Consider the following 15,773-nt stretch of genomic DNA (forward strand, 5'->3'; position numbering starts at 1 on the left):
CACTCTTTCTCCTTTTTCTCTCTTCTCTGATCGTCTTTTTCATTTTATCTTCATCTCACCAACTGAAAATTGTGTTTCAAGTCACCAGAGACGGCTGGGCATTCACTCATCAGAATAGAGCTAGAAGTTGTAAATGTCGTCGCCGTGGAAGGAGCAGAAGCTAGCCGGAAAACCCGCAAGGTTCGTCATCAGCACTGGCACTCAAGGAGATAAAAGAGCCCCATTAAAGAGCTCATCAACGATGTCCACTTTTCCACTTTCTCTCACCAACTGTAGCCTTATTTTCCCCTGAACTGTTAGCTTTCATTTTTGGCCTCAAGGAGTATTTAATTGAAAACAGGTCTTTTTTAATTTTTTAAGTTTTTACGTTTTTTAACAGTGTTTATTTACATGTATTCTTATTAAACTGTATTTATGTTCTTATTAAACTTCATGTTTTGGTGTTCATAGCAACAAACAAAGCATAGAACAGAGTTCCAGAAATTTGTGTTTTGCTGTTATAAATGTTTTTTCTTTATTTTTCAGAGTAAAGAAAAAGGAAACATTTTAATAGCAATGCTTAGTTCAGCTGCTTCTTCTTGCAGAAGGGAAAAAGAGTCTGCCAAAGGTGGAAGAAGAATGGACCCTCAATAGGTATTCTTTTTCTTTGAGAAATTATTTTTGGCTAAAGAATGTATTATTTATTTATTTCTTCCAGAAATGGTATAAATACAGTTTGAAAATCGGCTATTGAAAGATTCGAGGCTTTATAGGATGCCATTGAAAGCATTGATTTGTAGATGTATAACATTCAGTAGTTACACAATCAAACACACTTACTACAATATTCTTTTACTAGAATTGTATGTATACTCATACCCATTCTATTCTTTTTAGTTTGGAATTTAATGAGAAAATTGAAGCCTTTTTTTTTAAATATTTAGATGCGTATTTATTTTTGTACATTTTGAATCTTGGAACGTCAAGTAGACAAATTGGGCTTTAGACAAATGTTCTACTTGGTGAAAGAGAATGCTTTTCTTTCCAACACTATCAGGAGCTTAGACAGAGATGTCTCCAAGGTGCAAATTATTAGTATATAATAAAACAATTTTGTCTTTAAAGGAATAATTGTTAGCTTCTTGGCTTCATTTATTGATTTTATTGAAGAGTTTAGGACACATCCAATTCTAATTATGTCTCTCACTTGAATCTTTCTCTCATAACCACCTTCTTTCGTTCGAATTCAAATTGCAGACAAGAAAACCACATGTAAATTCAAAGCAAAGAGAACATGGACATAGGAGGAGCATACTCTATTTCTAGGAGCCATAGTGCTATATGGAAGAATGGCAGAGCATGGAAGGTAATATTTTACTCCCCATCAACACTTACTTTTATAATTTTTTATTCTTGTGGCATTTCATCTGATGCATATTTGGTTTGGATTACCAATTAATCTAGAAATGTATCCAGGCTCAAAATTTTGAAATTGATGTCGCTGTTTGTTTCCTTTGCTTTTATCTATTAAAATTTGATATGGTAAAAAAATATGTTTCAATTACTATTTGTCCTTTGAAATTGAGTGGCTTAGGAGGTTTGGCAATTTTAATATCTATTTACAGGTTTGCTATGATCAACTTCCACAAATTTAGAGTACTTTGCCTTTGCCTCAGCACTTGCACCACCATTCATGCTTTGCTTCTGATTATATGTATGCTTTTTTCTTTTGTTTTTTATTAATTTTTCTATATTTCTATATTTGCACAGTTATTTTCAATCTTTGAATACTCGGGTATATCTGTTGATGTGCAGCTAGAAGTGCAGTTAGTATTTCTTTGATGTTGGAACAAAGCTTTAGAGAAGAGAACTAATTCAACAGGTGAGACATAGTGATCTTCAACACCATTTCCTATTGTTGAGTTACTTCCAATATTGTTGAAGAGTAGAGAAGTAGATTATGTTGTTGAAAGGTACTGCTTATGGTGGTGTCTGATCCTGCAAGTTGGAGTGAAAGTGGTCTTATAGTAGAAATTTAGTGATCTAGCGCTCTACTTTTATAAATTCTTATTTCAAAAAATATTTTTTTATATATTTCTTTTGATGTTTGCAGATCTTGATGGCACCTTTTATGCTTACAATACTGGGTTATCAGCTCAAAAGGCAAAGAATATTAAAGGTACCAGATTGTTAACATATAATGCTGTATTACTGTCTAAATGAATAATGTTTAATACTTCGTGGAATTTTATTAGGCATACTCTTTGGTTTATTAGATAGTAAACCATTTTATCTGTTGATGGCCATAATAATAACCTCTTCATTCTTTGCCACCCCTTTATAGTTTCCTTCATTACCTTGCTTCTCTTTTCTTTTTATTGCTCTTTGAATATTTGATTAGTGATACTGATCTGTGTATCACAACCTAATCCTCCTTTGATTTCATTGCTGTTATTGTGGTTGCACATATTAGTGTTATTTAGTTCTTTGGTTTCTATTGTTAGAAATCCTGCATTAACAAACACTAAGCAAAAGAATGAATGGCAATTTGTCACACATAATTTACACTGTCACAAAATACTCAAGAAACCAAATATTTAGTTCAAAAATTGCCTAATCATCGGACAAAATACATGTACAAGTTCTTTCTAATTCATATCAATAATTGGCACCAATTGCAAATCAACTTTATTGATGATAGTTATTTATTTAGTTTAGTTGATAGAGTACGTACAAACTCTCTTCGTCGATTTTCAATTCTTTTGTGTTTCATTTTTTAAAGTTGTCCATTTTAAATTGCAGTGATAGTGATGATAGAAAAGTTGGTTTAATTTGTCTCAAGATATATACATAGTTGATGTAACACCCTATTAGACAGAGTTTTACGCTTAAGTCGTAGAACAGAGGTAGTGTGGTGTTATGGACCTCTACAAAGTAAAATATATACAATAATAGTGGAAAAGATAATATACTAGGAGCCTTGAAAAATGGGTAAAACAAATTTGCAAAATGAAAAGCGCAATGCGCGAGGAATAGAATTACTTGCGTGCTAAGAAACCTAAAAGGTAATGATAAAGATAAGCAAGAGAGTAAAGGAAAGCCAAGAAAACAACATAACTAGCTCCTGACTCAGCATGCGAAGCCAAGGCTGGCCGGAGGATATTTATATATATATATACATAAGTATCCAAAATACCCAAAATACAGAAATAGGACCCTAGCTCTGCTGTAACCTCTATGAGGAACAAAATAATCAAGTTTCTTGGAGAATAAGCTAAGTACATAGGTACATATATATACAATCATAAAACTTAAAATAACCCAGTTCTCAGCATGGTAAAGGTGCCCACGCATATAATAAATAAGGTCCTGAAAATGCTAGAGGTAATCCTAGAACTCCGTCGTACAATTGTAAAACTTAATTACTAAACAGAAGCCATAAATAGGGGTAGGTAATCTAGACCTTCCTAAACTTACTCAATTTTAAACCTAACATAACACCAACCCACTTCACCCTTTCCTCCGTCCCTCCGTCATCCATAATTCAGCAAAGACAAGCAACCAAACAAGTTCACACACAAGTAATAAGCAGATGGTGCAAGTAGCAAGTATAACAGGTAGCAGGATGTATATATTCAATTAGGCAAATCCAGGAAATGCATAGCAATCAAAACAAACAAATGCACATGATGTATACCTATCCTATGGCTGATGAGGCTCATCTGTCGGTTATTCAGCCAACCCGACAAGTCCAAAAACCTTAGACTGTCCCCCGTCGCGCATCCCCATGAGTCTATCCATAGATTTCACATTCATTTATCATTCAAATCACTCACCCGGGAATTTATACGTGCCTAGTCACCCTTACGACGTAAGGTCAACAGAGTACCGAGTTTCGACCTGGAACACGTGGTCGCAAGCCACGGTTCTTACCCAGAAAAACTTGTATCTCCGATATCATTATTCATAAGCCATATCATTTTCATAATCAATATATAATCATTTATCAAGCCATGGCATTAAACTTCATTTAACATTCTCATCTCCTTCATATAACTCATCATTTTACCTCTTACCTCATCCCCAAGAAATCTTATTTTCCTAGCTTCAACTAGCTACTGGACTTAGTACTATACCTTAAGTCTAAAAGGAAGGAAAATGGAGGTTTAGAAGTGAAACTCTGGTTTAAAACACCAAAAATCCAGTTTTGCAGCAAGCAGAAGTCACGCGTTCGCGTGGGCCACGCGCACGCGTGGTGAGAATAGTATGTCACGCGTACGTGTGAGTCATGCGTACGCGTGGATGTATGTTTTTCCAAAAAAATGGCAGAATTCCCAAAAAGCTGCTAAAACCCAGTTTTGGTATCCTGTAAACATAGTTTTCACCCTAAATTTCAATCGTTCATAACTTTCTCTACAAAATTATATTTTTCACAAAATATATATTGTTCAAAAGTTTGCAAAACCGCCTTTCATTTGAAACAAATCACATTTCCATCCAAAATTTGAGGAGCAAGTTATGGACTTCCAAAGTTCATCAAAACCCACTTTTTACCAAATTACTTCCAAACCTCATTTTCACCAAATTCATATTCCTCATTCATAAAACCTACATACTCATAACATATCAAGCCCATTTCATTAACAACCACTCCTAAATTACCTTTAACTAATTCAACAAGCCATAACCACCAATATATATCAACATATATTACATATATGAGCAACCCTTCATTAACATATATCAACCCTTCACATATATTAACCCTTCAACACATATATCAACCTTTTATTAACATATATCAACCAAATTCCATTAACATATATCAACATCATCATCAACCCTTCATTAATAATTTCAAGAACACATATTCAATACCAACAACTCATGCTCATAAATTCCAACACTAGCTCAATTTCAAGAACACATATTCAATAATCTCAACAACTTATGCTCATAAATTCCAATACAAGTACAACCATAAATTTATCCAATATCTCCACAAAGCTAATCATTTAATGCATTTAACCATTTCAACTTAACATATGGTTCTCTAGCCTAAGTTTTCACAACACCTTAAATGTTAAACGCGCGAAACTTAAACCATACCTTGGCCGATCACTTTATTCAATTCAAGGCAGCCTCACAAGTTAGAACTAAGCCCCTCAAGCTCAAAGAAACCAGTCACAATCTAAGCTTCAATCACCAACAAGCCTCCAAATACTCACTTTTCAATTCCAATGCATGTATATGAACTTAATTCATACCTAATACACATATATATTCCAAATTCAGATTTTACTTAATGGAATCAAAATTGAATTAAAGTTTAGGGAATCCTTATCGCTCCCACACGCGTAGCAACTCAAACCTAGTAAGCTCCGCAAGCTAAATCGAACCTAGAACACCAAATTAGTCAATTACATTTTCATCCCTAAAATTTTAATAATTAATCAAATTAGTTCTTATATAATTTTTTTATTTTTTCTTGATAATATTAAATTTGAAATAATTTTTGATACTACTAATTTTAATAGAAATGTAATTGACAAACAAAATATTAGTAATTGTATCTTTTCTTCTTAAAAATATTTTCAATAAAATTATTTCTCTCCTTTAATTCTTCTCAAAATCTCTCTTATTCTTTTCTATTCTAAAATCTTTTTCTTACATTATTACATTTTGCTAGAATATATATATACTCAAAATAAAAATGTATATATTTGTTAACCTAAACAAAGTTATATGCTCAAAATCAAAATTTATATATGTTAACCTAAACAAAGTTATACCACTATTTTTTTCTAGTACATCTTTTTTTTTTCATTACGGTATTACTTACATATAGAATGTAATGGTAGTGATATTAAAAGTCAAAATTCAAGAAGATCCACAAATTTTGCTTCAATTTCAAACTTTGCAAACTATTAAAAATTTGTTGCTTAATTATTATTATATCAAGAAAAAATAAAAATAAATTATATAAGGACTAATTTGATTAATTTTTAAAATTTTAGGGATGAAAATGACTTACGTCTTAACTTTCAAGAGCTATTTTGATTCTAAATAACTTTTTTACATGTCAACTGACACGTGACATGCCACGTGTTACTGATATGACACGTGGCGTGCCAGGTGTCACTGATCTCACACGTCAACCAATCATCTTGTGATACGTGGTATTAACCCACCACGTCGTTATCATGCCACGTGGCACTTAACGTAACACGTCATCATCCAACTGACGGAAGGACTAATGTGACCAAGTCGTATATCTTTCAGGGACGATTTCAATTAATTTTGTCTTTCGAGGACCAAAATGAAAATCGAAATATCTTTCAGAGATGATTTTGACTATTAACTCTAATAATTAAACTTCTTCAGTGACGACACGTTGCCGGACTTAGTAGAGAAGTAAAAAAATTCCAAAATTCATCAGACGGCAATTTTCTCGCTTCTAATATTTTTTAAAAGAAAGTTTGTATTATCATTGAACATCTAAATGGACAACAAGATTACATACATTATCAGGAGCGTGCCAATTTGAGGGCCAAAAAACATGCAGAAGCTTCCACCTCCATGGGTTATCATGACATTTTGATCAAACTAAATTTGGATCCCTGAGAAGCTAAAGAAATAAAACTATATAAAAATTGTTACATTATTTTAAAATTGATTACAAGATACATAAATCTATTTATAGTTTTACATTATATAAAAATAGATACCAAACTATTAGAAAGTGAAGTTTTGCCACGTTACTCCTTCTAATTGTGTCGTTATTTTTATTCTTGTTGCAATGAAAATCTAACTTTTTTGTTTAAAAAAAAAAACAGATTTTTGAAATTATACGTATACAAATCTATATGTTTGATTGTTTCTTTGTGTCTGCCTTGTGTTTTTGTTGACATTGTTGTTAGTCAATAGTTTTTATCACCGCGGTCTCAAAAAATATGCACATATCAATGATAAAGTGAACAAACTCCATATAACATTAAAATGGATAAGATAAGAACTTTGTTAATTAATTTTGATTTTTTAATTTATTAGTTTTTTATATATCTTTTATTTTTTGGATTATTTTATTTTATTAGTTGTTTTTTTTTATTTTATTGTTTTTTTTTTATTTTATTTGCTATTTTTCGTTACCATGGATAATAAAGTCAAGTCCTTTTTGGCATCTTTTTAGCCTTGTATTTACTAATGAAAAGTTGTAGATAATAATAAAAAGTCATTCCAATGCTTAACTTACCACAATCCACAAAACTGAAAATCATATTAAAAAAAAGTACATTATTATGAGCTTGATTCTTGAAAGTCAATTTCTTTGTAAATGTATTGTTTTGATTTTCGGGGTTTACGGGCATTGTTTACCTTGATAGAGTATAACACATCAACATGTGTCCATATTTTTTTGGAAAGTATAGAGAAAGAACCATGTCATGATGCCCCGGATCAAAATAAATCTATGATATAGATTTGAATCACTACTAATGTATCCTCTCATAAGTAAAAGAGATTTAAAATTTTGTTCTATGATTTGCATATCCAAATCTAAGTCTACTGGTTGCACTATTCAACTATTGTCTGGCATGCAAAGACTTGAAAAAACAAATACAACACAACACCTTTGTCGTCTATGGTATTATTACAATTCAATTGAGTTATCGCCTAGTTCTTGATACTATGATTCATTGAATATGCTTGAACATCATATTAATTAACTATGATGCATCTTTATTGCAAAATGGTCAAAACATGTCTCTACCGCCACCTTTACTTGGTTCTTTAAATTTGTATTCATCAAGATAACAATGTACAGTTCACTCAAGCTATCTAATGAAGATTATTAATAAAAACAAAAACAACCCTTAATTAAAACACCTAACTGAGACTTAAGGTAAATAAATGCAAGCATGTGATTATTCTGCGCTGCAGAATTATCAATAGACTTCAACATGCCATTGTTTGTTCTTCTTAAGTTGTGAAAGTTTTTCTTCCCAATTTTCTCCTCTTTGCTCTGCAACCTTCTTCAGTGTATCTTGGATTCCAGGCATCATCCCCTTTAGACCACAGAAGTAAATGTGAGCTCCATTGTCGAGAAGTTTGAAGATCTCATCGCTATATTCCTTGATCTTATCCTGAACATACATCTTGCCTCCGCTCCTATTCTTCTGCTCTCTGCTGAGAGCTTTGTCATAGCGGAAGTTGTCCGGATAGTCCTTAAGGTATTTGGTGAATTCGTCATCATATAAAAGACTATCGATATTGGCAACACCAAGGAAGAGCCAGGCTAGTCCACCAAACTTGAATTTAGGAACTAACTCCATAAACATTCGGCGCAGATAGCCTCTAAATGGAGCAACACCAGTACCAGTTGCAATCATTATGTGTGTAGCATTTGGATCATCTTCAGGCAAAAGCATGATCTTCCCAGAGGGCCCTGCAAAAACCAATGTAGATAACTCAATTCTCAGTTTCAATTCTCAATCAACAAGAAGTTTTCACATACATTTGCAATTGCATTGTGACTCATGAGTCAATAGGCTAATGGAATCATCTTAAGTTTAGCTTACCAATCTGTTATACATCCTATAAAATAACTTTCATGACTATACCAAATATTCAGTCTATACCTAATGAAATAATTGTTTGTCATGTTAGTTGAAAACATTATATGATATACACTCATAACTTCTAATTGATTAACAACCAACCAAACAGAAGTCAAATAGTGCCATACATTTAGTAAAACAAGTCCCAACATCATAATGTGAGGTGTATATTATCGAATTAGTGAATTACCTTGATAAGCTATAGCTTTGCAAAGCTGTCAACACCATTGTGGATGGTGAAAATCGAAGTTGTGAATGAAAAATAAAAAGAAGGAACCTTTTATAACTTTGTGTTAATTTTTTAGCTTCTATTTATTGGTAGTATGGTTAGAGCATACATGTGCTTCACCAGTTATAGTGATATATTTGTAATCCCCAAATATTTCTAATGGGTTTGGGTTAATATGTGTCAACAATTATTTATTGAAACTTGTTTCTTCATGTAGTGACTATAATTTTACTTAGAATTCCCAGAATCTAGGTTTGCCCTATCAATATCTTCAGAGTGTTGATTATTCTTCCCTCAAAGCTGCTGAATTTTTTTCAGAGGATTCCAATTAGATCTATCTCATAAATCAGTAGGGCAACCTAGGGTAAAAATTGAATAACATATTACAACTAAGACATGCACGTTAATAATAAAGATATTTGAAATCCACCCAATTGAGGAAGGTACACGAAGGAGTTACGCTATTGCAATACAAATTGGTTCTGAGAATCTGTAAAATAAGAAGAGATTTTTCCCACCTGTGATTTTAATTTTGTCTCCAGGCTTGGAGTTGCACAAAAAGTTGCTGCAAACGCCTTGCTTAGATGGATCTTCCTTTCTAGTCTCAGAATCATAATAAACGGCACGACGCACACACAAGCTGGCGGTTTTACCATCAAAATTGTCTCCATACCTCGTCGAAGCAATTGAATATAGCCGAACATTATGGGAACTTCCAGGTTTCTTCGGATTTTCTCCTTGCCACCCATGTGTAAATTCTATTCATTAGTACCAAATCATTCTAAATCTTTTAAGATGTCCATTTTACATGCCAAAATTCAAGCATTGTGGACTGTCAACAGAAAAATAACTCAATGATACTGCTTACAGTGGAATGACACCATAACTCTGTCCTTCCCAGTAGGGAACATTGCCACCATGATCAATCACAATATGACATGTTTCACCAGGAGCCTTTGGGCCAACGAGTCTCTCAACGGAAACAATAGTTGCTGTGTATGGCTCTTTAGGCTTGTATATATTCAATGGAGGTTCATTAGCATCTTCCAATTCTAAAGGGGAGACTGTAACTTTGGGTACACTAGCTTGTTGCACCGACATGCATGTCACATGCCGACTTCTTAGTTGAGAGTTGTTTGCTTTCAGGTCGAAAGTTAAGACCAGTGCCCATGATTTATCCTGGAAGTTTAAGTTAGATACCTGCAAATCAAGAGCTGATTTTCTTTAGAAACATAAATTGTATATCTAAAATGACAAAAGTAAGTTTCAAACAAAATAAAGCCAACATAATTTATCACTCTAACAACTGCAATGTCATTACCCATTGGTTTCAAAAATCAAACTTGCTTCTTCGTTTTAAAGTATATGTTTATTTGGACAAAGTAATACATTAAAAATATTCATTTCTATAATTGTTCTGCCATGAGCTTCTAAAATCATCACTAATCAAAGCGAAATCTCACATATGTAAGGAACTTTTAAAACAAACTAAAGGCACGTAAATATAATAAGTGTTTCCAAAAGTCAAAGGCCAGAAAAATAATAAGGATCATAAGAAATATCAAACCTTAAGCGCAGTTCTTTTGAGAGACAAATCGTTGCCAAGAGGAACAGCCACAGCTACCTGCTAAAATCAGTGGCAAAAAACAATTCAGAACTTTTGTTCAACTATGAAAGACAAAATTAATAAACAACAAAGTTAAACATATGGTAAAAAATCCTTAGTTTCCTTTTAAAATGGCCTACTTCAGCTCAAATTTCCAAACTTCGATAGTCTACAAAGTTAGTTGTATTCACCCACAGCTCAAACCAGGTAGCAAAAGTAAATATAAAAGAGAAAACGGTCAAAATCAAATTTTGATTCCATTTGGAGTGACCCTTTTGCCTAAGATGGAGAAAACGAAGGTAATTGGTTAGTGAATTCATTACCTGTGACGCAATCAAATGAGCCATCACAAGATCAACAACAACAAATATAGGACCAGTAATCTCAGCAGCAACAGGAAGTGATTGGAGAAAGGAAAAGGGATTTAATAATAAATAAATATTTGATTAGATTTGAACAATGAAAAGTGGTAGATGAGTGTATTATCTAAGATTAATCAAATTTGAACTTGTAAAGTAAAGTTGGGTTTCGTGATCCTTTCGAGAATGGGAGAAGTCGTTGCTTCGTCACATTTTTGGCTCCTCAGAGTGTCACTCCCACCCTTTTGTGAGGGTAAACAGTAGGCTGTAGGAACCATAAACTAGGAATCAATATTCTAAAAATTGGACCGGTTCTTCTTGTGAAATCAACCAAACCAAATCAACTAAAATTTGATTGATTTGATTTGGTTTTCGATTTTTACACTGATTCAAACAAAATTTTTTTTTTCTACTTCTCTTATTAAACGGTTTTATATTTGAGCGTTGGTGTCCAGAGACTCACCTTCTACTTGCCGTGGGGCAAGTGAATAATCACTCTACATGATGTTGTATATCACCTTGGGCTGTGCGCTAATGGAGAACTCGTGCGTGGTTGCTTTCGTGACTTTAACACATGGTACGGGACCGGGGCCTGGAAGTTGGTTAAAAAGCTACTCGGTGCTAGGCCTCCTGTAGTCCACTAGCAGGGCGCACAGAGGAAGGAGTCTTTCTCCCTGAAGCTGACATGGCTTCCGGAGCGTGTACGGCAGATGCCGCCCGATACTGATGATCTAGCCACCCTCTGACAGTATGCGAGGTGCTACATACTGTTGATGATCGGGGGTTATTTGATGACTGATAAGTCCAATAATCAGGTTCATCTCCGTTGGCTCCCACTACTGGACGACTTTGAGAGGTGCTAATCTCTGTCATGGAGATCTGCGATGCTAGCATAGACATTCCATTTTTTATGCTCTGTGGTCCATCCCTCTACCACAGACATCGCCGGATGCACTCATTTGCTGTATCTTGGATATACCAGAAGTTTCCTAAGTGATGTCCACCTGAGCAATAGATTCACATGTACCCTATGGCTGCGAGGTAACTGTTTAGTTTGGTTTTATTATTCTTCATTTTTCGCATAACAATATTAAGACAGATTGACTGAATGGTGGTTAATGATGCAAATGTTCACAGGTTGATCGGCATGACACAGCAGAGTAGAGACCAGCACGAGCAGATAGTCCAGCGATGGTGTCGGGAGTTGGATCAGTTATTCTGGGATGAGGTAAGCCATGTACCCTTTTATATTGGTTCAGTTGCATAGATTAGTCAAACTATTATAGCAACTGTCACTGACACCTCTTTCGATGCGTTCATTGTAGTTCACGTAGATGTCGTACGACGACTCTGCACTACAGGATATGTTCCCGCTATGACCACCAAGAAAGAGAAATGAAGAAGATAGAGAAAAATGATAATGACCACTAAGAACACTTGACATGCATATTCATATGCTTGCTGGTAGATTTGTAGGATAACTAAGTCCTCCTGCATAAGGCAATTGAAGAAGGTCTACCATGTCGGAGAAAGTGAAGAAGCTCCTGACCTGCCACAATAACCTTCACAAAGAAGATGCCAGGGGTGTAATACCTAGTCATGACAATCCAATGGTGATAACAATGATCCTAGCCAATGCTAATCTTCATAGGACCCTAGTGGATTAGGAAAGTTCAGCTGACATTTTATTTATGCCAGCCTTTAATAAGCTTGGCTTGAAGGAAAAAGATTTGAAAGGATGTCCAAACACTCTTTTTAGTTTGGGAGATTCTTCCATCCGACCTCTAGTGTACATTACTCTATACGCTATCTTTGGCAAATTAAAGGGTTATAAGTGCAAACTATAAGTGTCGATTATATTGTCGTAGATGTAGCCTCAACCTACAATGCCCTGATAGACCGGAAAACTTGAAATTGACTCACTGCACCACTCCTCACCTTTGTATGAAATTTCTCATTCATGAGGGAATAGCAACTATAAGAGGAGAAAAGAAACTTGCTAGAAGATGTTATAATGAAAGCTTAAACCTACGAGGCTGCCCAAGACGTTGAGGTCAGACATATAACTTGGAAATTGAATGGCCGAACTAATGCCCTCTCCAAGCTAACCAATACAATGTCAGGAGGTAATAATAGAAGTTTGATCTAAGAGACGCTGCAATCACCATTAGAGATAAAATAAGTCAATAAGTCAGACACGTTAACAGTCTCCAATATGAATTTGAGTTGGATGACTCCTATCATAGAATATCTCAAGTTCAACATTCTTCCTCAAGGAGAAAGTGAAGCAAGAAGTCTATTAAGAGAATCACAGAACTACATACTAGTTCACAATATTCTTTACAAAAGAGGAATATCTACACCTTTGTTAAAATGCATCCCGACCTCAAAGACAAAAGAAGTCTTAGATGAAATTCACAATGACATCTGTAAAAATCATCTAGAGGCAAGGTCGTTGGAAAAGAAAGTACTGTGAGTCAGCTTCTATTGGCCAACTTTATAAAGAGATGCAATTGACTTCATCAAAAAAATGTCCATTCTGGCAGCTGCATGCAAATTTTCACGTGGCATCCCCAGAAGAACTCATTAGTATTACTTCACCATAGCCCTTGGCAAAATAAAAATTAGATATGCTCGGGCCATTTCTCCAATCGCCGAGACATGTAAAATATCTCATCGTAGGGATCAACTATTTTACCTGAAAGATTACCATGTGTTCATAACACGCAGCGGAAGAAAAATAAGGTAATCCTAAAGATCTATTTTGTGCTTAAACTTTATTCCAATAAACAATATATATTTTAGATCAGATATAAATACCTTTAGACGCTTTAGTAAAAATTACTTTCTCCTTCGATGGTACGAAGGCACTATGCGTATCCACACCGAGACCAACCTTTGCTGTCAACTCATTGACCAATGGACATCTGATCTAAATTGAGAAACCTCTTGCAACTCTTTGCACACCATAAAATTCTTCTCCAAGAATTAGGCTCACATACATTTATGTGCGTAGAGGTAAAGGAATAAAATCCTTATGTTTTATTCTCACATATATTTTCTGTACTCTTGGCATACATATATATAGTATGAGATTTGTTACTGATTTTAAATTTGAATCTCAATTCAAATTTAAATCATATCTTGAAATTCTAAATCTAAATCCTTCAAATTTATGAATCATATCATAACTCAATTTGAAACAGAATCAGTTAGGATCTCATCCAAATATCTCTATATGCACCATCTATATATATAATTTAATAAATGAGATCTATTAATCTTCATCTAATGAAGACTATTATATATATATATTGATCTTTCCGGATTATTAATGTCCTTTTTAATAATCCTATGACAAAGAACAATTTAGATTAAATTATAAAAGATTTATCTCTCAATATTATGATCACTATCACAATGATAAATCTATAAATTTAATCAAGGACCTCATTATATTAACATTTTAATATAATAACAATAACAAATTATTTGAAACGTGATTGATTGGATTGTGGTCATACTACTTATTCCCAACAATCTCCCACTTGCACGAGAGCCAATCATGATGGATTGGATCTTGGGCATACTATTATCACAATAATTTTCCACTTGCACTAGAGCCAATCAATCATGTGTATAATTTTTCAATGCACATCTGTGTTTATCAAAACTCTTTTGACCTTAAACACCTTTACTTTTTGTAAAATACACCTAGTGCATAATAAATATCACGTTTTCTCAAAACATGAAATCTCCCACTACAGTAATGCATAATTTTATTTTAAGGACAATCCTTATTAAATATGATTATAAAAAATCTAAGCAACCGTTAGATTTATCTTTATAGAATTGTATCATTATACAAATAGGATACTTTTTTTTTTAAAAAGTTAGTTTGACGATCAAACTTTTTATACTCTCAGAAAGTATATCCTCTATTGAGTGGTATACAATTCTAATAAAAGTAATTATACTCCCACTCTTTCTTTAAGATGGAATCCCTTTCCTAAAAAGGAGTTTAACCTCTTATCACAAACACTTTATCATAAGAAGAGTGATAAAAATAATCTCATTATTTCTTTAGGATAACTAATAAATCTCATTTATTGGACCTAATATCAATTCTATTGGTGTACAATCTCTTAACACATAAGACATCTCCAAACACTAATATTGTTGAGTTTCAGTTTATGCCTTTTTCATATCCCATATGGGTAAAAAATTGATTTAGTGAGAAATTTGTTAATTTAGCCACATTTCTAAAATGTAGTCTAAATATTTAACAAATAGTGATATTCAATTAAATCAAATTTCATGTTTCTTAAACATGATGGAGTACATAGAGTATTAGTATTTATGTACGGAGAGAATCTCATTCTCTATTTAATAGAATATCAATTAGATATTAAAGATTTTACTTTAAAACTCTTGTAATAAAAATACTCAATATTTTTATTATTGGTCAAACCAACCCTTAAGAGCAATTTTGATTCGCATCCTCAATACTCATTGAATTTTTCTAAAAAGATCACAAACCTTAATCATATTAAGAAAAATTTTATTTGTAACAAAATAAATCTCCAAAAATGGTTACAAGAACAATTCTCGCTAAAGCCATTTGCCTAATGGCATTCCAACTTCTAAAGTTGTTTAATTCAAAATATATTACCCAATACTCCCACTAGTTTAAATAAAATCTTTGATAGTCATACTATCTTACTTTGGGCACCATACATCTTCTCAAGATGTTCAGTAATAAATAGTGGGGAGGTGCCTTTGAAATTAGAACTTATAGTTGTCAAAACAACCCATGTAAAATAATATTACAAATACTTCAAAAGTTCTGATCATTCCAAAACCAATTTTATTGGAGGATATTATTTTAATAAAATTATCATCTCCATGATAACCCTTTCATACATGAGAACAATTCTCATATGTTAGCCATTATATTACTTTCAAGTATGCCACACAAAAGGTAG

At 33.4% G+C, this 15,773-nt stretch overlaps 1 protein-coding gene and 1 long non-coding RNA gene across 2 annotated transcripts; one reads left to right on the top strand and one right to left on the bottom strand.

The window, feature by feature from the left end:
• Positions 1,243-1,882, top strand: LOC110264099. Its single transcript, XR_002349831.1, has 3 exons — positions 1,243-1,345; positions 1,605-1,693; positions 1,795-1,882. It is a non-coding gene; the product is annotated as an uncharacterized LOC110264099 (long non-coding RNA).
• On the bottom strand, positions 7,670-11,098 carry LOC107604790 (ferredoxin--NADP reductase, root isozyme, chloroplastic). The gene is made up of 5 exons (XM_021104747.1): positions 10,753-11,098; positions 10,391-10,447; positions 9,695-10,023; positions 9,342-9,565; positions 7,670-8,422 (listed from the first exon to the last, which is right to left on the bottom strand). The coding sequence occupies exons 1-5, from the start codon at positions 10,774-10,776 to the stop codon at positions 7,923-7,925; spliced, it is 1,134 nt and encodes a 377-aa protein (XP_020960406.1). The 5' UTR covers positions 10,777-11,098; the 3' UTR covers positions 7,670-7,922.

Source organism: Arachis ipaensis, chromosome B06 (genome assembly GCF_000816755.2).
Source record: "Arachis ipaensis cultivar K30076 chromosome B06, Araip1.1, whole genome shotgun sequence".
In the NCBI taxonomy this organism is placed as follows: Eukaryota; Viridiplantae; Streptophyta; class Magnoliopsida; order Fabales; family Fabaceae; genus Arachis; species Arachis ipaensis.

Coding starts and splice junctions, on each gene's coding strand:
- LOC107604790 (XM_021104747.1), bottom strand. CDS start 10,776: ATGGCTCATTTGATTGCGTCACAG. Junction 10,024..10,390: donor TCAAAAGAACTGCGCTTAAG/GTTTGATATTTC, acceptor CTTGATTTGCAG/GTATCTAACTTAAACTTCCA. Junction 8,423..9,341: donor AGACAAAATTAAAATCACAG/GTGGGAAAAATC, acceptor TGGTTTTTGCAG/GGCCCTCTGGGAAGATCATG.